Here is a 23,781-nt window from a genome sequence, read left to right on the forward strand (position 1 = left end):
ATGGATACATGAAAACGGTCATCATCACAAACATTATACTGTATCCCAGAGAGTTCAATGCACTATTTGTCAAGATAACCATTAGAAAAAATACCAGTACTGCATCCTATTATGTTAAATTAAGAACGATTTTTTTTCTGAAACATGTAAATACATACATTGAGGAAACTTTATCAATGCAAGATGCAAAAGAGTTTATAATAATTCTTACTAACATCACCCAAGTCGATCCTCAGGCTCTGTGATGTTCTGATTTGTGCTGTACCGTATGTGTCCCTAAGAAGAGCACTTACCAGCCCAATCTGCAATTTATTTCTTTGTATCTGTCTTCAAGAAAAACTTTCTAGAACTTGGGACTTTCATCTTGTTACTCTAGGGCACGGCACAGTGTTTGGTATAGTAAGTGCTCAATAAATTTTTGATGAAAGATTGACAAAAACAAATTTTCACGCATTATTTTGAAAGTAAATGGCTACTGGATAGTAGATGCAAATCAAGTCCCCGGAAAACTATATCTTTCCCCTATAACAGAGAGAATTACTCTTATTCTGTAACAATTAGTTCCTTACCAGCTAACACAAAAAAAATTCTATCTCAAATACAAACTGGCCAAAATACTAAATGCAATCCTAATTTTTAAAAAAATGTTAATTATACACTCTGGATTTATTTGTGTTTGATCTGAAGTGAAGAGAAGCATTTTCAAATAATTAACTGTCAACAAGAATCTTTTATACTTTTAATACTATACAACATACACCAAAAGTGTAGGATAGAGTTCTTATCCAAAAACAGAGCTTACAAAGTGGTAAAACTTAATAGCTATATATACACACTCACACACCAGCACTATACCTTATTATAACTTTTAAATTAAGAATATTCAAGAACGAGAAATGGGACACATAAAAGCGCTTATTATATATGCAACATACTCGAATGAAGTTCAGATTCTATAAGATCACTATGATTTGGATTCATGAATCTTTAATATGAAAAGAAAGTATTCTAATTTCTATCATTTTAGAAGAAACTCAAAGTTTTTTAATGAGTCTGAACCTCCAAGACTGAGACAAAGCAAGAGCCTCTAGGTAGTTCATTTCGTCTGATCATTAGTCTAGTATTCTTTCCGTTGATTCTTTCAGTTGCTGACAAGGATTTATTTTCTGTGCAGCAAAGCACACTGTAAACTCTCAAATATTAAACCAAAACCAAGTTCTCAGACTGATCTAAATAAACACCAGCAAGAGACATACTACAATGCAAGAAACAACCATACCAGAATTCAAATGGATAGATTAAATTGTTTAAATGAATGCTACTTTGAGCTTATTCTCCTCTAAAAAAGATGTCAGAGTCAAGAAAATGAACAAGCAATTATTCCAGATTCCTAGCAGCTACTCTCTGCTACTGAATCCAGGAGAGAAAAAAGAACATCTGCCTTTATGCCAGCATAACCCAGAGGAGAAATTAAAGAATAAACAAAAATACTATCAAAATGGGGAAGTCCCGAGGTCATAATACATTCTATTATTGTGTGCTCATCAAGACAACAACTCAAGTGACAATAAACTGATTTTAGTACAGGTTCTAGAAATTCCAAATAGCTTTCAGTTACCCAAACTCCCATACCATTTACTTACCCCTTAACCTCTACTTAAAGAGTATATGTATATGTATAACTGATTCACTTCGTTACAAAGCAGAAAACTAACACACCATTGTAAAGCAATTACACTCCAATAAAGATGTTAAATAAATAAATAAATAAATAAATAAATAAAATATAAATAAAGAATATCCTCTACCCGTTCCCTCACTTTCACTCCCAGCTAAATCCTACCTGTCCTTTCATCCTTAGATCAGGCATTACCTCCTCTAGAAAGCCTGTCTGACTCTCAAACTGAACAAAAGGCAGAAATAGAGAGGAAGGAATGGGTGGAGGAAGAAAAGTACAGAAAGAAGAAAAGATAATATCCCAAACCAGATATTACAGTAGTAAAAATATCATCCTAAGCAATGTCAGGATTGAAGACGTCATTCCATTAAAAAATAACATCAAAATAAAAATTTTTTTAACCTTAAAAGTAAAATCAGGGCTTCCCTGGTGGCGCAATGGTTGAGAGTCTGCCTGCCGATGCAGGGGACACGGGTTCGAGCCCTGGTCTGGGAAGATCCCACATGCCGCGGAGCAACTAGGCCCGTGAGCCACAACTACTGAGCCTGCGCGTCTGGAGCCTGTGCTCCGCAACAAGAGAGGCCGCGATAGTGAGAGGCCCGCGCACCGCGATGAAGAGTGGCCCCCGCTTGCCGCAACTGGAGAAAGCCCTCGCACAGAAACGAAGACCCAACACAGCCAAAAATAAATAAATAAATAAATAAATTTATTTAAAAAAAAAAAAAAAAAAAGTAAAATCAACCAGCAGAGGGATCCTATAGTAACCATTTCCATAGTGTTTAACTTGAGAATGCTCAGTACTAACAAAGCAAAGGCAGAATTAAATACAAGGGACCATAAAGGTACTGTTCAGTCTAGCAGCATTTTAAGTATCAACCTCACTTCTTTCTTCATGCTCTACAACCCAAAAGTTTCAAGCACCTGCAACAGACGTCAATGAGGTTAACAAAATTCCCAGATTTAGTCCCTGAAATACTAGTATATAAATCAAGAAGAAGGGTGAAGAAAGAAGGGTAAAGAAAGAAGAGTTAAGCGATACCTATCAGCTGTGAACATGTTAAGAGCTAACCCTGGCAATGCTACAACTGGGAGTGGATTCAGCTGAATAAACACACACCGGAGGCAGCAGCTTGACTGTGAGGTGGCGGGGCGGGGTGGGGGTGGGGGGGTCCCTGCTGGCATAAAGCTAACGGGCTAATGTCTGTGTCCCACAGAGCTATGTCAACACTGAAGTCACTGTGTGCCCAAAGCTTTCCAGAAGCTATAGAATTCCTTTTTCCTTTCCCCCCCCCCTTTTCCTCCAGAGAAAGAGTAGAGGCAAGGAAGACTGATATTGAGGGAGAGTACAAAGAGATCATGACCTTACAATCTTACAGAAAAGCACTCCTGTACACTGCCATTGTTTAAGATGCTTTCACACACACTATCACTAAACTGTGTTAAACTGAAATGAAGCCCATCAAAATTATTTACATAAATAATTCTGTCTTGGGGAGAAAATAGCATAGAACATATACAAAGAACATCAGCTAACCAGAATAAACCAACCAAATTACTCACATTTTTTTTCAAGACTTACCTCTTTAATAATGGGCTTTCTTGTAAAAATCAAATCTACACTAGGCAACTGATAGACTACAACAGTCCACTGTTGTATTTTGTTCTAGAGATACTAAGATCAAGTGCAGTTAAGACAAGAGAAGGAAACCAAAGGTATAAGAATTAGAAAGCAAGAAAGTCATTATACAGAGATTGTAGGATGAAAACTCATAAGAAATTACAGACAAAATATCTGTATAATTAAGAGTCCAGCAAGGGACTTCCCTGGTGGTCCAGTGGTTAAGAATCCACCTTCTAGGGCTTCCCTGGTGGCGCAGTGGTTGAGAATCTGCCTGCTAATGCAGGGGACACGGGTTCGAGCCCTGGTCTGGGAAGATCCCACATGCCGCGGAGCAACTAGGCCCGTGAGCCACAATTACTGAGCCTGCACGTCTGGAGCCTGTGCTCCGCAACGAGAGAGGCCGCGATAATGAGAGAGGCCCGCGCACCGCGATGAAGAGTGGCCCCCACTTGCCGCAACTAGAGAAAGCCCTCGCACAGAAACGAAGATCCAACACAGCCATAAATAAATAAATAAAATAAATAAATTTAAGAATCCACCTTCTAATGCAGAGGACGTGGATTCTGCATCCCACATGCCACGGGGCAACTCAGCTCACGTGCCACAACTACAGAGCCCACCAGAGCCCACGCGCTCTGGAGCCCGCGCACCGCAACGAAAGATCCTGCATGCCGCAAGGAATATCCCGCGTGCAGCAACTAAGACCTGACGCAGCCAAAAATAAAACAAATAAATAATTAAATATTTTTTAAAAAAAAGAGTTTAGCAAGCCTGGCGCATATAAGATCAACATATAAAATTTAACTGCATTTCTCTACAAGGAACAAATCTTTAAAAAGTGTCATTAAAAAGAGAGAGAAAGAGAATCTTGATAAATAAAACCAAAGAAGCATCTGGGGATAAAATAACAATAAAAAGTCAAACTATTATGGAGAAAATCATAATTGTTTCAAAAGCAAAACACCAAGGTATAAATATTATTTTTTTTGTATACAATCCCTTAATTTTTCCATGGCAACCATCAAATAAGGCATATCAAAGACTCTTTTGCACATGCTTCTGTAAAAATGTTAAGTAGATAAAAGAAATCTTTAAAAATTAATAAAATTTTTTTGAAAATCAATTTAGGTAGTAAACAGACAATACAAAAGATTGCTTCATGTTTTAACATCATGTTGAGAAGAAATAAAACCATATGGGATCTTCACGGGGTATTTAAAAGGAAAATACATTTGTTTTCTTGACTCTCACCAATTTTATCACATAAACTCCAATAAATACATGTGTTACCATTATTTTCATTCATCTCCTACATCCATATTTACTCATCGCGTTGTATTTTCAATTTGAATACTTAGGTCTATGACCACAAAATCTTTCACTTCACTTCAGCTGACTGCATACTTTTGGGGAAAGTTAAACATGCACTTACCCTATGACCCAGCGATTCCACTCCTAGATATTTCCGCAAGAGAAATAAAAACATGGCCACAAACACATCTGTATAAAAATGTTTACAACCGCTTTATTCATAAGAGCCAAAACTGGAAACAACCCCATCAACAGGAGAATGGATAAATTAATTATGCAGTATCCATGCAATGAAAACTACTCAATATTAGGATGACTATGGATACATGCAATAACACGAATAAACTTTTAAAAAAATATATAGTACACTGAGCAAAAGAAGCCAAACACAACAGAGTACAGACTATATGGTTCCATGTATAGGAGGTTCTAGAGCAGGCAAAACTAATCTAAAGTGAAAGGAATTAGAACACTATCTATGTGTTCGGGGCAGGGAAAATACTGATTGGGAAGGAGCTCAAGGGAACCTTATGGGATGATGGAAATGTTCTATATCTTCGTTAAGACTGCATTATACGACTACTGGCATTTGTCAAAACTCATGGAACTATGATACGGAAGATCCATGTATTTTGCTGTATGTAAACTATACTCCAACAAAAAATAAATATATTAAAAGAGAAAAAAGTAACAGACATAGGTCAGAAAAGGGAAAAGTAAATAAATATTCAAGAAAATTTCTTAACAAGTAGGAATGACTTCACTTAAAAGAAAAAAGGATAATTTAGTTGATTTTAAGAACACTTCCAGTCCCAACATGTATTATGCTCTATCACCTAATTCAGTTGTAACCCTGCATTCTTAAAAAGGTTAGAGAAGAAAGCAGAAGCTTGGGGCTACAGAGACTCATTCAAATATACAACAACATATGGAAATCACCATCAACAATTTGCCTTATTTGCTTCAGATATCTCTCTCTCCCCCCCACCCCTCACTGTTGCTTATTTGAAATTCACAGAAGTGATGTCATCTGTTCTTGATTCTCTTTGCAAATTGCTCATGTTACTCAACATAATGTGTCTGAGAATGTAAACTGGTATAGCCACTATAGGAAACAGTAATGGAGGTTCCTCAAAAAATTAAAAATAGAACTGCCATTAGATCCAGCAATTCCACTTCTGAGTTTTTATCCAAAGAAAACAAAAATAACTAACTCGAAAAGATATCCGCACCCCCATGTTCACCGCAGCATTATTTATAATACCCAAGATATAGAAACAACCTAAGTGTCCATCAATGGATGAATGGATAAAGAAAATGTGGTGTGTATATCTATACACATATGTGTATAGATACACACAATGGGATATTATTCAGCCATAAAAAAAAATAAAATCTTACCATTTCGGAGGGGGGGGCAGAACCACAAGCTCACAGGTAGAGAACAGATTGGTGGTTGCCAGGGGTGGGGGACAGGGAGTGGGTGAAATGGGTAAAGGGAGTCAAAAGGTACAAACTTCCAGTTATAAAAATATATAAGTCCTGGGAATATAATGTACAGCATGGTGACTATAGTTAATAACACTGTATTACATATTTGAAAGTTGCTGAGAGACTAGATCTTAAAAGTTCTCATCCCAAGAAAAAAAAGTTCTTTGTAACTATGTGTGGTGATGGATGTTAACCAGACCCAGTGTGTTGATCATTTTGTAATGTATCCCAATAGCAAAATATTGAAACTAATATAATATGTCAACAATACTTCAATTTTTTAAAAACGTGTTTGAGATTTATCCACACTGATTTACATAACTCTAGCTCGTTCACTTTTATGAACTGTATAATACAGGTTTCACAATTCCTTATCCAAAATTCTAAAATCCAAAGAGCTTTAAAAAGACTTAAATTTTTCTCCAAGCTTAATGGAAAAACCTGACTCAACTGCTATGAGGCTATTTACCATTTATTTATCCAATTTAATATGAATATTCCTAAGTTTTGCTACAGATTTAATATGTTTGATTACTGGGTATTGTCCAGATCCCAATGGGAGTATTACACAATATACAGTTTATGTACTGGATTACCTTTCAAAATCTGAAAAACATCTAAATTCCAACATACATGTGCCCTAAGTATTTTGGAGGAAGGGACTGTGTACTCATATTCCATTTTGTGAATAAATACCAACTTACCCACTCACCTACTTGAGGAACAGTTAGATGTTTTTCCACTTTTTTCACTGTTACGACAAGCACATGTACATCTACCTGTCTCCTTGTGCACATGTGCAAAAGTTTCTCTCAAGGAGACACACAGAAATGAAACTGCCAGGTAGTAGAGCGTGTCTTCAACCTTACTGGTCATTTAAATGTACCTTTTTCAATTTACTATAAACAAGATGCATGACACAGATGATAAAAGGGAGCAGATATCCAGCCTATAACTTTCATATCTACAGAACCATTAATCATATAACACTTTCCATTAATCATAAAACCACTTTCCTAGAAGGAAATTTTTGGTGGAAATGGATTGGGTTGTTACCTTAAAAAAAAAAAAAAAAAAAAAAGCTAAATGATTGTGCATTCAATTCCATCCATAAGGAATAAAGACAGTGTTTTCAAAGAAAGTTATTACTTATGAAGCTACTTTAATTAGCAGAGCCCAAGTATCGCTGTAAGGCTTGAGAATTTTTTTTAAAAAGCAAAAATTCTATCCATAGGATCTTTTCTCTCTGAAAGAAGGAATGAGAGAAGAAACAGAAAAGATGGGAAAGAATCCTAATTTCTCTCCGCTCACCCTACTTCCTAAAATGGCATCTTTCCCTGAGAATCCCCACAAAATACAACTACTTTAATCTCAGTACCAAAATTTTGATGTCAAAGATGCCTATAAAAATGATCTTAGAGATAAGGACACAAAATCTGAAAGCAACAATAATCAACAGTTTCAAGAATTTCCTTTCTATCCCTTTCATATTTATTGGAAAATAAATAAATAAGCAGGCTTCTTTTTTTCTCTCAGGTATTTGAGAAACAAAAAAGTAACACAGGGATACCTGATTCATTACTAATGTTTAAAATATTTTTAAACTAAACTTATGAATTGGGATAGATGCTTATATAATTCTTTTTTTCTGACAGCTTTTAAGAACACATTCTTTGATCCCCATATTATAAGGAAAATTGGCTTTTTAAATAAACCTACTTGCTTAACCCAAGGTATCTAAACAAAAACAAGAAAACTTAAATGAGAGGTTCACAAAGGAACATTTGATGACGTTAGTGGACCTAAAATATGTCATATTTCTTATACAGACTTAAGCAAAAGAAAGTATGAATCCCAACGTATAGACAAGTGCCACAAAAACACAAAACCTACAGGAACACAAGAACAGCACTTTATCCTAGGTGGAAAAACGAACCCCTAGCCTATTTCAATACCAGAAGAACGACAGATTCTGAGAGGGCTCCGGCTACCTTGGGAGTTCTCTCCATCAAGAACAAGAACTAGTAATTAACATGAAAGAGTCCATTTCAGACAATTCTACCCACAAAGGAGGCAGTGCTGTTGAAAAATAAACTTAACCAAACATTGGAGAACAGAAAAAAAATACTGAAGTATAAGCCCTCACTGAGGGAAGAAAGATCTTTAGTTAGTAGCAGGCATTAAGCTCCCTGACAGAGATACCATGGCAGGTGGCTATAATAAACATGGTCTGTCTCCATATGAAGGTAGATAAGACAGATAACGGTGGATAAGAGAGTCATTAATCCCAACAGCAACAAAAATACACAATTATAACTGCAAACAGGGATAAAAGCTATAAATCCAAGGTAGTAAAAGATAAGAGAAGATTTGGGGGCTGGGTGAGATCTGAAGAATGAGTTAACTTCCATTAACTATTTAAAGACACAACACTTCTACTGTGAGGAGAAGACTACTTAGGTGAAGACCCTCAAGAAGGAGGGGGCACAGCACATTTGAGGGATTAAGGAGACTGGGCACCAAGGAAGTGTGACAAGAGTTCTGGACTTTAAGGGCAACAGGAAGCCCTGAAAAAGTTTTGAGCAGAGTATGATCATCTCTACCATCATCACTAACAGTGATGCCGGGCACATACTACCACATTTAATTCTTAGAACAAGTACATGAGGTAAGAATTATATAACCATTTTACAGATGAGGAAACTAAGGTTTGGAAAGACTTAGCAGCCTGCCAAGCTCACATAACTAGTGAGTGGTGGAGCCAGGATTCAAACATCACATGGGCACTTTCAAAAGCTCAGACTGGCTGCAATGAGGCTGCATATCAGGGGGAAACAGAAAGACGGGAAAATTGGGAGACCACTGCAATAATGTCAGCCAACAGCGACATGACCAAACTATGACAGTGGCTGTGGGGTGGGAAAATGGATGGCTTACAGAAATACTTCAGAGAAAAAAGATCACCAGCATTTGACTGGCAGGGTGGGAAATGAGGGAATGAAGCAATCAAGGAAAATTCTGAAGTTTCTGACTTAAACACCATGGACAAGTTGGTGGCACCATAAACAAAAATGGGAAAAAATAAGGAAGGACCAGAATTGAGGGGAAATCTTGAGCTGAATGTAATGTGCTTTTGAGATGCTGAGAAAAGGTTTGAGGGAGCAACTGGGCATGTGGGTCTGGAGCTTAGAGGAATGATATGAGCTAAAGATGTTAAGTGTGGAAGCTCTGATACACAGATGTTAACTGAGGCCAAGGTAGTGAATGAGCCTCCCTAGGAAAAGAAAACACAGCAAGAGGAGATAGTCATAGGACTGATTCAACATTACATGGCAGGCAGAGGGTAAGAGGCGGGCAAAGGAGACAAGAGGAGCAGTCAGAGAAGTCGGCAGAAATCAGGAAAACTGTGTCACAGAAACTGAAAGAAGTTGATAAGGACCCTTTCTCTAAGGGGAGAACACAGACCAAGAAAGATCTGGCTCTGGGTTCAATTCCTGGTTCCATCAGGATGACTTCAGTGAAGTTAACTAAATACTCTGAGCCTTAATTTATTAATCTATACTATGAACATTATGAAACTTAATCTACAGGGTTATTATAATAATTAGCAGTAAGACAGAACACCTATCACACTGTAAATTATCAATAAATGGCAGCTACTGTTGTTGCTCCTGTTTGTAAAATCAAAAGGTTTGGTTAGTGGCTTATTGAACCCAGCCCTGGGAAGCCCTAGGGGTTCTAAAGAACATCTTCAGGGAATGCCTGGCAGGGCCACACTGGGGCATCTGGGCTCCCCAGTCCTGTCTCAATCAGAACAGCTTTGCCTTCTTTTTCATTTTACTTCTTAAAATAAGTTTTAGGCACTTGCCTGGTGGCACCGTGGTTGGGAATCCACCTGCCAATGCAGGGGACACGGGTTCGAGCCCTGGTCCGGGAAGATCCCACATGCCGCAGAGCAACTAAGCCCGTGCACCACAACTACTGAGCCTGCGCTCTAGATCCCGGCTCCACAACAAGAAAGGCCACCGCAATGAGAAGCCTGCGCCCCACGCCGCTCGCCGCAACTAGGGAAAGCCTGTGCGCAGCAACGAAGACCCAACACAGCCAAAAAATAAATTAGTTAATTAATAAATAATAAGTTTTATTTTCATATCTGAATAATATTCATTTGAAAAAGGGGTCTGCAGCTTAAAGTGTTTTTCAAAAAGCAATGACTGGATCATCTCAATAGTCCCTTCAATTCATTTGGATTACAGCTTGTAATTCTTTTTTTTTTTCTTTTTTTGAATTTTTGAAGTTTATTTTATTTATTTTTTTATACAGCAGGTTCTTATTAGTTATCTATTTTATACATATTAGTGTATACATGTCAATCCCAATCTCCCAGTTCATCCCACCACCACCCACCCTCCCCGCCACTTTCCCCCCTTGGTGCCCATACGTTTGTTCTCTACATCTGTGTCTATTTCTGCCCTGAAAACCGGTTCATCTGTACCATTTACAGCTTGTAATTCTTCACCAAAGTAAAACATGTGAGAAATAAGGACAAAACAACACACTTGATAACATAATCCCTAACATGAAGCTTATTATTTATGATTATTTAATTAGAATAATGGTTATAAATCAATTAGCTCTGTTTCTCTACTGAAAATTGTACTAGGGTCAGTGCCATTACTGCCATTGAAGCACCACAGCCTTATAATAGCAATTTTTTGTTTGTTTGCTTAAGATTATAACCACATGAACAGTGAAGAAAAGAGTTAAGCAGCATTAAAATCACAAAGGGCCTTCTTTTTTCATGAAAAATAAAGTTGGTTAGTGTGCTCAAATTACTTGTTTTCTTTTTGAAAGCCCTGCATGAAGAAAACCAATTAATAAAGAATCAAAATATCTCACCAGCCTTTTCTCACTAAAATCAGTACCTCTAAAAACTTTCTTTTAATATCCTTTTCTTATGCTATTGATTGTTTGTAACTAATCACTTTCCATGTCATCATTGTATGTGGTCCTCTTGTGATAATTATCCCACACTCTCCAGTTTAGTCTGTTGAGCAATCACCACTCTGGTGCAGCTGAAAATTCTCAGGGACACTAGCTTGAATCTCTATGGCACAGATGTCCTAATACTTCATTTTAAAATGGGACAAAGGTTTTACAGAGCCTTGCTGATCTTTTGTCCCAGACACTGGCTGTCTTTTTCATCTAGGACATAATCAAAAATGTACTGTATTAAAAAAAAATGTACTGTATAAGTTTTTTAACTACAACTTTAGAATTTATACTCTTCAATAGTAAGTCACTTCTCTTAAATGACAGAATTTGCTCCTATTTAATTGCTGGAAGTTTTAAGCAATTAAATAGGAGCTGACGGTGGATCAATAGTTGTCTTCATTTTAACAGCTCACCCAATAATGAGGAACATGAGAACTGCATCTGGAAGATTTGGTGTCAAAGGAAATGACTTCTGAAAGGCTGACTGATTTATTTGTGCTGATACTGGCACAGACTGCCCTACTTTAGGCAGGATGGTTAGGGAAGGTCTCTTTGAAGACGTACCATTTAAGCTGACACCTGAGGCAGCCAGCATATAAGAGTGGGGTAAGAATGTCTGGCAGCACATAAGAATAAAGAGTTAAGAACAGCATATATATATATATATATGTATATGTGTGTGTGTGTGTACATATATATTTGAAGGACATTTTTTTCAACACCCCATCGGCCATTAATACAAATTGAAAGCCTGTTATAATCAAATCAATGTAGTCCTGGAAAAAGAATATCAACAAAGAGATCAATGGAACAAATCTCACAATAATTAAGCACTTAAGAAAGAAAAAGGAAATGCCACAAACCAAAAGAAAAGAGACTGATCACAGTATTTAGAAAGCTTTTCAATTATTAGGAAAACATCAAAATAAATACGTTCTCCCCACACAAAATTAAAAATAAGTTCCAGGAAGATTAAAGAACTAGGTATAAAATGCAAATTAATTAGAAAATAAAAAGAATAAATATAACATATTTAATGATATTCAGATAGGGAAGGACTTTCTAAACAAAAAACGAAATGTAAGAAATTACAAAAAAATTACAAATTACAAATGTAAGAAAAGTATAGTACATTTTACTGCTTAGAAATCTAGAATTATAAACATCAAAAGTCAAAAACTAATGAGCAAATGACAAAAACTAAAAATTATTCACAACTGGGAAAGTACTTTATCCTCACTATTGAAAAAGCCCATAAACGTCAATGAAATACTAAGACCTTACTGTCCCCAAGAGAAATTAACAAATAGGAATATACCAATCACAGACAATATGCAAATTGACAATAAACACATGAAAATGTAAACAAAGAATTGCAAATGAAAGCAAGGTAAGACAAAACTTTTTAATCTATGAAAGAGGTAAAAGGTTTTTTTCAGGCAAAAGATTTTTAAACATTATATGAACAGGTAAGGTGATACATGCATTCGTACATGCCTGATCACCTAAAGTGGTCCAATCCTTCTAGAAGACCGTGTGTCAATAAGTATATTCATCTCTTTTATTTTATAAGCACAAATGTATCATCCTTAGGAAGCAGAAACTATCTTCTAGCAATGTTGCTTTTCTCTCCAAATATAAGGGGGATAATATAGTAATTTGTAGGGTCATTTTTGTAACATTTTCTCATTACAAAGTAATAAATATAAGTGTTAAAACATTTTAAGAATACATAAATGTATATGGGAAAACCTCTCCTATAATTCCTTTGATCCCCTCTGATGAATAGATTCAATTTTTTAACAACCTATCATAGGAAAATAATCCGAAATGTGAAAATGTATTAATAAAGATGGCCATAACAGTAATACATATGACAAAAAAACTGAAAACTGGGGAGACCTTCAAGATGGCGAAAGAGTAACACATGGAGATCACCTTCCTCCCCACAAATACATCATAAATACATCTACGTGTGGAACAACTCCTACAGAACACCTACTGAACACTAGCAGAGGACCTCAGACCTCCCAAAAGGCAAGGAACTCCCCACGTACCTGGGTAGGGCAAAAGAAAAAAGAAAAAACAGAGACAAAAGAATAGGGACAGGACCCGCACCAGTGGGAGGGAGCTGTGAAGGAAGAAAGGTTTCCATGCACTAGGAAGCCCCTTCACTGTCGGAGACAGGGCGTGGCAGGGCGAAGCTTCAGAGCCACGGAGGAGAGCGCAGCAACAGGGGTGCGGAGGGCAAAGCGGAGAGATTCCCTCACAGAGGATCGGTGCCAACCAGCACTCACCAGCCCGAGAGGCTTGTCTGCTCACCCGCCAGGGCGGGCGGGGGCTGGGAGCTGAGGCTCGGGCTTCGGAGGTCAGACCCCAGGGAGAGTACTGGGGTTGGCTGCGTGAACACAGCCTGAAGGGGGCTAGCGTGCCACAGCTAGCCGGGAGGGTGTCCGGGAAAAGTCTGGAGCTGCCGAAGAGGCAAGAGACCATTGTTTCGGGCGCGTGAGGAGAGGGGATTCAGAGGACCTCCTAAATGAGCTCCAGAGACGGGCGTGAGCCGAGGCTATCAGCACGGACACCAGAGACTGGCATGAGACGCTAAGGCTGCAGGTGCAGCCACCAAGAAGCCTGTGTGCAAGCACAGGTCACTATCCACACCTCCCCTCCCGGAAGCATGTGCAGCCCCCGACTGCCAGGGTCCCGTGATGCAGGGACAACTTCCCCAGGAGGACACACGGCGCGCCTCAGGCTGGTGCAATGTCACGCCAGCCTCCGCCACCACAGGCTCACCGCGGTGGCTCACCACCGCATTCTGTACTCCTCCCTCCCCCCAGGCCTGAGTGAGCCAGAGCCCCGGAATCAGCTGCTACGTTAACCCTGTCCTGTCTGGGCAGGAACAAACGCCCTCAGGCAACCTACATGGAGAGGAGAGGCCAAATCCAAAGCTGAACCCCGGGAGCTGTGTGAACAAAGAAGGAAAGGGAAATCTCTACCAGAAGCCTTAGGAGCAGCGGATTAAATCTCCACAATCAACTTGATGTACCCTGCATCTGTGGAATACCTAAATAGACAATGAATCATCCCCAAATTGAGGCAGTGGACTTCGTGTGATTTTGCCTGTGTAGCTTTACTTTTACCAACTGTCCTAGGGTTCTGTCTGTCCGTTTTTTGTTTTTTTTCTTAGTATAGTTTTTAGCGTTTGTTATCATTGGTGGATTTGTTTTTTGGTTTGGTTGCTCTCTTCTTTTTTTTTTCTTTTTTTTATTACTTTTTAATTTTTTTAATTTTCAATAATTATTTTTTATTTTTTATTTTAATAACTTTATTTTATTTCTTTTGTTTCTCCCTTTTCTTCTGAGCCATGTGGCTGACAGGGTCTTGGTGCTCTGGCCGGGTGCCAGGCCTGTGTCTCTGAAGTGGGAGAGCCGAGTTCAGGACATGGGCCCACCAGAGACCTCCCAGCTCCACGTAATATCAAATGGCAAAAGCTCTCCCAGAGATCTCCATCTAAACGCTAAGACCCAGCTCCACTCAACGACCAGTAAGCTACAGTGCTGGACACACTATGCCAAACAACTAACAAGACAGGAACACAACTCCACCCATTAGCAGAGAGGCTGCCGAAAATCATAATAAGGTCACAGACTCCCCAAAACACAACACCAGACGTGGACCTGCCCACCAGAAAGACAAGATCCAGCCTCATCCACCAGAACACAGGTACCAGTCCCCTCCACCAGGAAGCCTACACAACCCACTGAACCAACCTTAGCCACTGGGAGCAGACACCAAAAATAACGGGAACTAAGAACCTGCAGCCTGCAAAACGGAGACCCCAAACACAGTAAGTTAAGCAAAATGAGAAGACAGAGAAACACACAGCAGATGAAGGAGCAAAGTAAGAACCCACCAGACCAAACAAATGAAGAGGAAATAGGCAGTCTACATGAAAAAGAATTCAGAGTAATGACAGCAAAGATGATCCAAAATCTTGCAAGTAGAATGGAGAAAATACAAGAAATGTTTAACAAGGACCTAGAAGAACTAAAGAATAAACAACAAGGATGAACAACACAATAAATGAAATTAAAAATTCTCCAGAAGGAATCAATAGCAGAATAACTAAGGAAGGAGAATGGATAAGTGACCTGGAAGATAAAATAGTGGAAAAAACTACTGCAGAGAAGAAAAAAGAAAAAAGAATGAAAAGAATTAAGGACAGTCTCAGAGACCTCTGGGACAACATTAAACGCACCAACATTCGAATTATAGGGGTCCCAGAAGAAGAAGAGAAAAAGAAAGGGACTGAGAAAATATTTGAAGAGATTATAGTTGAAAACTTCCCTAATGTGGGAAAGGAAATAGTCAATCAAGTCCAGGAAGCACAGAGAGTCCCAGGCAGGAGAAATCCAAGGAGAAACACACGAAGACGCATATTAATCAAACTATCAAAAACTAAATACAAAGAAAAAATATTAAAAGCAGCAAGGGAAAAGCAACAAATAACATACAAGGGAATCCCCATAAGGTTAACAGCTGATCTTTCAGAAGAAACTCTGCAAGCCAGAAGGGAGTGGCAGGACATATTTAAAGTGATGAAAGGGAAAAACCTACAACCAAGATTACTCTACCCAGCAAGGATCTCATTCAGATTTCATGGAGAAATTAAAACCTTTACAGACAAGCAAAAGCTAAGACAATTCAGCACCGCCAAAGCAGCTTTACAACAAATGCTCAAGGAACTTCTCTAGGCAGGAAACACAAGAGAAGGAAAAGACCTACAATAACAAACCCAAAACAATTAAGAAAATGGTAATAGGAACATACATATCGATCATTACCTTAAATGTAAATGGATTAAATGCTCCAACCAAAAGACATAGACTGCTGAATTGATACAAAAACAAGACCTGTATATATGCTGTCTACAAGAGACCCACTTCAGACCTAGGGACACATATAGACTGAAAGTGAAGGGATGGAAAAAGATATTTTATGCAAATGGAAATCAAAAGAAAGCTGGAGTAGCAATTCTCTTATCAGACAAAACAGACTTTACAATAAAGAATGTTACGAGAGACAAGGAAGGACACTACATAATGATCAAGGGATCAATCCAACAAGAATATAACAATTGTAAATATTTATGCACCCAACATAGGAGCACCTCAATACAGAAGGCAAAGGCTAACAGCCGAAAAAGGGGAAATCGACAATAACACAATCATAGTAGGGGACTTTTAACATCCCACTTTCACCAATGGACAGATCATCCAAAATGAAAATAAATAAGGAAACACAAGCTTTAAATGATACATTAAACAAGATGGACTTACTTGATATTTATAGGACATTCCATCCAAAAACAACAGAATATACTTTCTTCTCAGGTGCTCATGGAACATTCTCCAGGATAGATCATATCTTGGGTCACAAAGCAAGCCTTGACAAATTTAAGAAAATTGAAATTGTATCAAATATCTTTCCTGACCACAATGCTATGAGACTAGATATCAATTACCGGAAAAATTTTGTAAAAAATACATACACATGGAGGCTAAACAATACACTAGTTAATAAACAAGAGATCACTGAAGAAATCAAAGAGGAAATCAAAAAATACCTAGAAACAAATGACAATGAAAACACGACGACCCAAAACCTATGGGATGCAGCAAAAGCAGTTCTAAGAGGGAAGTTTATAGCAATACAATCCTACCTCAAGAAACAAGAAACATCTCAAATAAACAACCTAACCTTCTACCTAAAGCAATTAGAGAAAGAAGAACAAAAAAAACCCCAAAGTTAGCAGAAGGAAAGAAATCATAAAGATCAGATCAGAAATAAATGAAAAAGAAATGAAGGAAACGATAGCAAAGATCAATAAAACTAAAAGCTGGTTCGTTGAGAAGATAAACAAAATTGATAAACCATTAGCCGGACTCATCAAGAATAAAGTCTGAGAAGACTCAGATCAATAGAATTAGAAATGAAAAAGAAGTAACAACTGACACTGCAGAAATACAAAGGATCATGAGAGATTACTACAAGCAACCATACGCCAATAAAATGGACAACCTGGAAGAAATGGACAAATCCACAGTCAACACTGTGAAAATGACTATACTACCCAAAGCAATCTACAGATTCAGTGCAATCCCTATCAAACTACCAATGGCATTTTTCACAGAACTAAAACAAAAAATTTCACAACTTGCATGGAAACACAAAAGACCCCGAATAGCCAAAGCAATCTTGAGAAAGAAAAATGGAGTTGGAGGAATCAGGCTCCCTGACTTCAGACAATACTACAAAGCTACAGTAATCAAGACAGTATGGTACTGGCACAAAAACAGAAATATAGATCAGTGGAACAGGACAGAAAGCCCAGAGATAAACCCACGCACATATGGTCACCTTATCTTTGATAAAGGAGGCAAGAATATACACTGGAGAAAAGACAGCCTCTTCAATAAGTGGTGCTGGGAAAACTGGACAGCTACATGGAAAAGAATGAAATTAGAACACTCCCTAATACCATACACAAAAATAAACTCAAAATGGACTAAAGACCTAAATGTAAGGCAAGACACTATAAAACTCTTAGAGGAAAACAGAGGCAGAACACTCTATGACATAAATCACAGCAAGATCCTTTTTGACCCACCTCCTAGAGAAATGGAAATAAAAACAAAAATAAACAAATGGGACCTAATGAAACTTCAAAGCTTTTGCACAGCAAAGGAAACCATAAGCAAGATGAAAAGACAACCCTCAGAATGGGAGAAAATATTTGCAAATGAAGCAACTGACAAAGGATTAATCTCCAAAATACACAAGCAGCTCATACAGCTCAATATCAAAAAACAAACCACCCAATCAAAAAATGGGCAGAAGATCTAAATAGACATTTCTCCAAAGAAGACGTATGGATGGCCAAAAGGCACATGAAAAGATGCTCAACATTGCTAATTATTAGAGAAATGCAAAGCAAAACAACAATGAGATATCACCTCACATCAGTAAGAATGGCCATCATCAAAAAAGTCTACAAACAATAAATGCTGGAGAGGGCATGGAGAAAAGGGAACCTTCTTACACTGATGGTGGGAATGTAAACTGGTGCACCCACTATGGAGAACAGTACGGAGGTTCCTGAAGAAACTAAAAATAGAGTTACCATATGATCCAGCAATCCCACTCCTGGGCATATATCCAGAGAAAAACATAATTCAAAAAGATACATGCAACCCAGTGTTCACTGCAGCTCTATTACAATAGCCAAGACATGGAAGTAACCTAAATGTCCATCAATAGGTGAATGGATAAAGAAGATGTGTTTTATATATTTATACATATATATGTATACACACACATACATACACACACACACACACACACACACACACACACACACACACACAATGGAATATTATTCAGCCATAAAAAGGAATGAAATAATGCCATTTGCAGCAACATGCATGGACCTAGAGATTATCATACTAAGTGAAGTAATCCAGACAGAGAAAGACAAATATCATGATATCGCTTATATGTGGAACGTAAAAAAAAAAAAAAGATACAAATGAACTTATATACAAAACAGAAATAGACCCACAGACATAGAAAACAAACTTATGGTTACCAAAGGAGAAAAGAGTGTGGAGGAGGGATACATTAGGAGTTTGGGATTAGCCACCACTCTCAACAGCATGTTTGGATAGACGATTAGGCCTGAAGTGCTTAATTTGTTAAAAGAAAGGTATTAAACAACCATTTTATTAAGATATGAAAATGAGAGACAACAACAAGGAGAAATTTAAGTGCAAATTAAAGCAAAGACTACTTTAAAAACTTTTAAGTCAGTAAATCTGCATGACAAAAAACTTGTACAAAATCTAAGAACAGCATGATGCTGTAGTAGTATCTCCTGAGCAAATGAGGAAGGTGATTTAAGAGACAGGTCACCTGTCAGAGCCAGGTTTTAACACCTTATTTCTAGAACTTTTATTTAATGTTTATTCATCAAATTTCTATACCACTTATAAATCTCTGAATACTTTAATGACTCTTCCCATGCCTTAGTGTGTGAGTGTTTGACCTTACCGAAAACAGTCTTGCAAATCACAGTATTTTTCTGAAATGTAATCTCTAACCTGGGTTGGCAAGGGAAGTCCATAAGAAAGTTTAGTACTGTGGTTCCAAAAATAATAACAACAACAACAACAAAAAAAATCACACGCAATTCCCTTTTAATGGTTTAAAGTCAAGCATTCTTTAAAAAATTCTTTCATATCTTTTCAAAGTCCTAACAATAAAGGAAAATTCCTTTACAAATCCACCACTGTTTTGCTATAGACACTTGAACTGAGTGGGAAAGATGTGACAAGTCAAGTCAAGATACTGGTACACAGAGAAAACGAAACAATACTCCTACACCGTTGCTTTAGCAGGGCCTGTTTGTGCTTAGGAGTATCACATCGATACCTTGTATTCCCGAATATTATACCCATCCTTCCTCTATGTTCTTATCATCAGGGATAAAACCTTGTCTTCAACTGCCTCTACTAACCTGCTCGTAAGAAGCAAACTTTCTCATCACGATACTCAGAACCCTGAATTCTCCCCGTTCTCCCTGCGTATCAACCTATTTCTGGCTCCAGTATCTGTCACTTCCGAGAGCACATCACCTGCAATTCTTTTCTGAAAGATCAGGCTCTCTTAACCTCCCACTGTGTCCTAATAATCCATAAGCACAGGGGACACCCCGATATTTGTTTCCTCAACTCCTGAGCTGCCGTCATGATATCAAAACAATCATGCCCCATGAAAATTCATGCTGAGGTGTCATGGCAAGATCCTCTGCTACTTTGTAATTCTCATATTCAACATGTATTGATAGTTCAAAGTAGCAGAAAAGAAGAGGGGATGTTAGCTTCAAGCACTGGCTGGGCTCAGAAAGACTGTTTACTTTAGGTCAGAGAGAGTGCGTATTTATTGCAGACAAGAAGGAACTAACAGAAAGTGAGCAAAGATTATGTGAAAGAAAATTAATGGAGACAGATTGCAGAGGAGGGAACCAGAGCTTAAATCTGTGATAGAAATAAGAAGCGAGCTTGGTGAAGGAGAGACAGTATCTCCTCTGAGTCAGAAGAGACGACGACAAGAACACAGGTAACTGCTGAGGTGATGAAGGTAACTGAGGGGTCCCAGCATAGACTTGGTTTCAGTAAAATGAGAGCAGGACAATTACACAGGGGTGGGGATTGGAGTGATGGAGAAAGTACTAAGAGACTTAAAAAAGAGACATACTTGTTCTGAAGAGAAGGAAACCAGAACTTTTCAAAGTCACAGAGGAGAAAAAGCAGCAGCTGTATTCTGCACAGCAGATATATACAGCCTTCACAACAGACTATCTCAAGGAAGCTGCAAGATGCCTGGAAAGTACGAAAATGATGTCAAGAATGGTTCTGCTAAAAGTGACAATTTTGTCAAAACTGACTGGAGAGTGCGGCAAACGTTAATGGTTAAATATGGGGGATGGGTATAAGGAGGTTCACTATACTATTCTCTACTTTTGTGTACCTTTGGAAATGTTTATAATAAAAATGTTTTTAAAAATTGCCTAGCCATCGTATGACCTCAGGAGCAATGGTTATCTTCCTCAGAAAGCTCAACAACTTGCCAGAACTTTCCAGAAGGTTTCAGGAACTTCAGAGATACAATTGCATACGGATACATACACTCTAGAGGACTGCAAAATTCAATGACAGGGAGGCAAAAAAAGTTTCTAGTTGACGAGGATTTGTCCCAAATTTGTTCTAAGGAGTGAGAAACACAAGTGAGCATTAAAATTAGGCTAAGCGTGTCAGGCGTGACAAACGGGGCCAGAAGATGAAAGCGATGAGGACAAGTATTTCAACTAAGCATATGCCTGAAGAACAATATTATAAAACTTACTTCATCTCCAGAACTTCCTCTAAGTGTTTTCTTCTCTCGGCCCGAAGGTTGGTCACATGAGTTTCCTTCTCTGCCAGTGACTGCTGAGTGCAGGACAGCGTCGCCTTCATGGACTCCAGCTCCTGTTTTACCTTCTCCATGGCCATCAGTAACTCCTCCACCTACGATCAATACAGAAAAGACAGAAACTGAGCATCTGGGTCAGGTATAGTCAGAGGAGCTGGGCAGTGGGCAACGCCTGGGTCCACAAAATTGAAGACACACCCATCAAAAATTCTGTACTCTCGCAGGATCAGACATAATTGGCAGTTAAAGAAATACATCTCTCATCTTCCCTCCGCTATAATTCTTCTCAGTTTAGGTCCAAAAAACCCTCATTTTCTTTTTGACAAATGTAAGGGCATCAGAAGTAACAGTGTGCCAGGAACAATCCCTTCTAAGGAATTTATTTGGAAACAGTCCAGAACCTTCCATGGAAATAACAATATAATGCAGATAAAAATATAAGGAACAAAATCATAATAAATATTTCTAGAACGATTTTAGGAAATAAAAGCCATAAACCTGACTAATACCAGATGCAGAATAAACATAAATGAGTCATTTTTATTCGTTCAAACTAAGATTCTTCTGTTTATACCATTACAAAAAATTTCTTGTTAAAGAAACAGCTAAAATTCAATCGCATAATTTCCTGCTCTAAAGCTGGATAGGTAGAGATTTTCTGAGGAAGGCAGGAAGAAAAGAAAAAATATATATAACCAGATAGAGAAGAGACAGAACGCTTTTAAAAGGCCTGTAAAGGACTTCCCTGGTGGCGCCGCCCGCGAGAACCGGGACGGCCGTCCGGGCCGCCCTCCCTCCCTTCCTCCCTCCCTCCCCGGCCGCCGAGGTGAACCGCGGACAGGCCGCTAGCGGGGTCTCCCGGGCCGTGCGGGAAGCCCACCTGTCCGCGGGCGCCAGGCTCCTCGGGGCGGCCCGCCCCGGGCTCTGCGTGACTGGTCCCCTGAAGCAGCGGCGGAGGCGGCGGCCCACTGTTTGCGCCGCACCGCCTCCTACGGCAAGCGGGAGGAGACAGACGCCGCCCGCCCGGCGCCTGCCGTGTGCGCCCGCGCCGGTCCGCAGCCCAGAGCCCCCGCCCGCCAGCCCCCAGCCCCCCGGCCCGCCAGCCTCACCTACGGCTCCGCACTCCCCGGGGGCGCGCTGCCGGGACCCAGCCAGGGCTGTGAGGAGGAGCGGGCGGAGGAGAGCCGAGGGGCCTAGCGCCAGCGACGGGCGGGAAGCTCCAGGCGCCGCCCGACCCCGAGCTGCCGCCACCGCGGCCGTCTCACCCTGCTCAGGACTGCCGCTGCCGCTGTCGGCCGGGCGCCGCCGCCGCCGCCACCACAGCCACAGCTCCGCCCGGGCGCCCGACGTCACCGCGCACCGCCCCCTGCGCGATTCCCCAGCCCCGCCCCGGGCCGACGTCTGCGCGAGCCCCGCCCCCGCGCGACCGCGCCCGGCCGGCGTCCCGAAGCCTCCGGGGAGTGCGACTCGGGCGCGCGCGGGCCTCGGGCACTTTCTGGGTGTTGTCTTTACTGTGATATCTTAGTTAACTAAGTCTAGTGGGGTGTCCCCCCTTTTTTTAAAATTACTAAAGTATGTCATTGTGTTAATTCAACATTAATACTAGAAACAAAAGTGAAAATTCCCATAGCAACAGCTGCTCTTTTTCTATGCTACGTTTATGCTTTTAGAAGTAGTATAAGAGCTGTTAAATGTGCGTTTTGCACATACTGTGTAAAACACATTGATGGAGAAAGAGCAGGGAATGAAGTATTTTGGCTAATCAAATAATAAACAGTGCATTGATTATCAATGTTCAGAGAAATATAATGTAATAAAGTAGATTAAGCGTAAAGGTTATGTGGAATATAGTTTACTTCTATGGCTTTTCAAAATGTGAGCCTGGAGGTGCTGATTCACTCATGTATTCATTCAACAGTTATTTATTAAGTATGGTTCTGGGTACTTTTTTTAGCCTTTGGGAATACAGTAGTGAACAAAGCTGACAAAAATTCCCACCTTCATGGAACTTACCTTCTGGACACCTTCTTGGGAAATGAAGAGGAATTCAGCAAAGGAGATTATTAATAAGAGGTTATTGAGGGAGGAGGAAGACCAGGAGAGTGCGATGTACTAGAAATGAAGGAAAGGAAGTTTTCAAGGAGGAGGGAATGGTCAACTGTGTCATTGTTTAAAGATGTGTCAGACTGTTGGGTAAGAAAGAATTCTGCCTGATTATAATGCCTAATAACAGAGAAATGACTAAATGCTTTTTAGTGTGAGATGAGACAAATGTAAGAATCTTTCAGTTTTTTACTTCCTTTGACTGATTTTTAAAAACATATATATTTCATTCTTTATTCTTTTCAGAACAAAATATGCAACCTGGGAGTTTATACTTGTACTAAGGAGAGGTATGACACTTGTTACTAATTATATGTACACTTATTTTTTTAATACATGTATCAAATCAGAAGTTATAAAAGTATACAGGGAAAAAAATAACTCTCTTCTGTCCCATCCAGTTACTCCTGAAGGCAGACACTGTTTCCAATTTGTTGTTTTTCCTAACCAGTGAAATTTTGTGCAGTAACACGGCATTTAGCTATTTTAAAATTGCATAAATATAACAAGTATTTTTATCCCCTATGTATTTTATTTTGCAGGCTTAATATTT

The 23,781-nt window shown here is 39.2% G+C and overlaps 1 protein-coding gene across 1 annotated transcript in view; it reads right to left on the minus strand.

Annotated features, from left to right (window-relative positions):
* Positions 1-23,781, minus strand: part of LOC130707369 (ELKS/Rab6-interacting/CAST family member 1-like) — a 467,400-nt gene that overhangs the window by 248,533 nt on the left and 195,086 nt on the right. Inside the window, 1 exon segment of the mRNA XM_057541602.1 lies at positions 21,060-21,220. Coding sequence (XP_057397585.1) covers positions 21,060-21,220 — 161 coding nt within the window.

Source organism: Balaenoptera acutorostrata, chromosome 2 (assembly GCF_949987535.1).
Source record: "Balaenoptera acutorostrata chromosome 2, mBalAcu1.1, whole genome shotgun sequence".
In the NCBI taxonomy this organism is placed as follows: Eukaryota; Metazoa; Chordata; class Mammalia; order Artiodactyla; family Balaenopteridae; genus Balaenoptera; species Balaenoptera acutorostrata.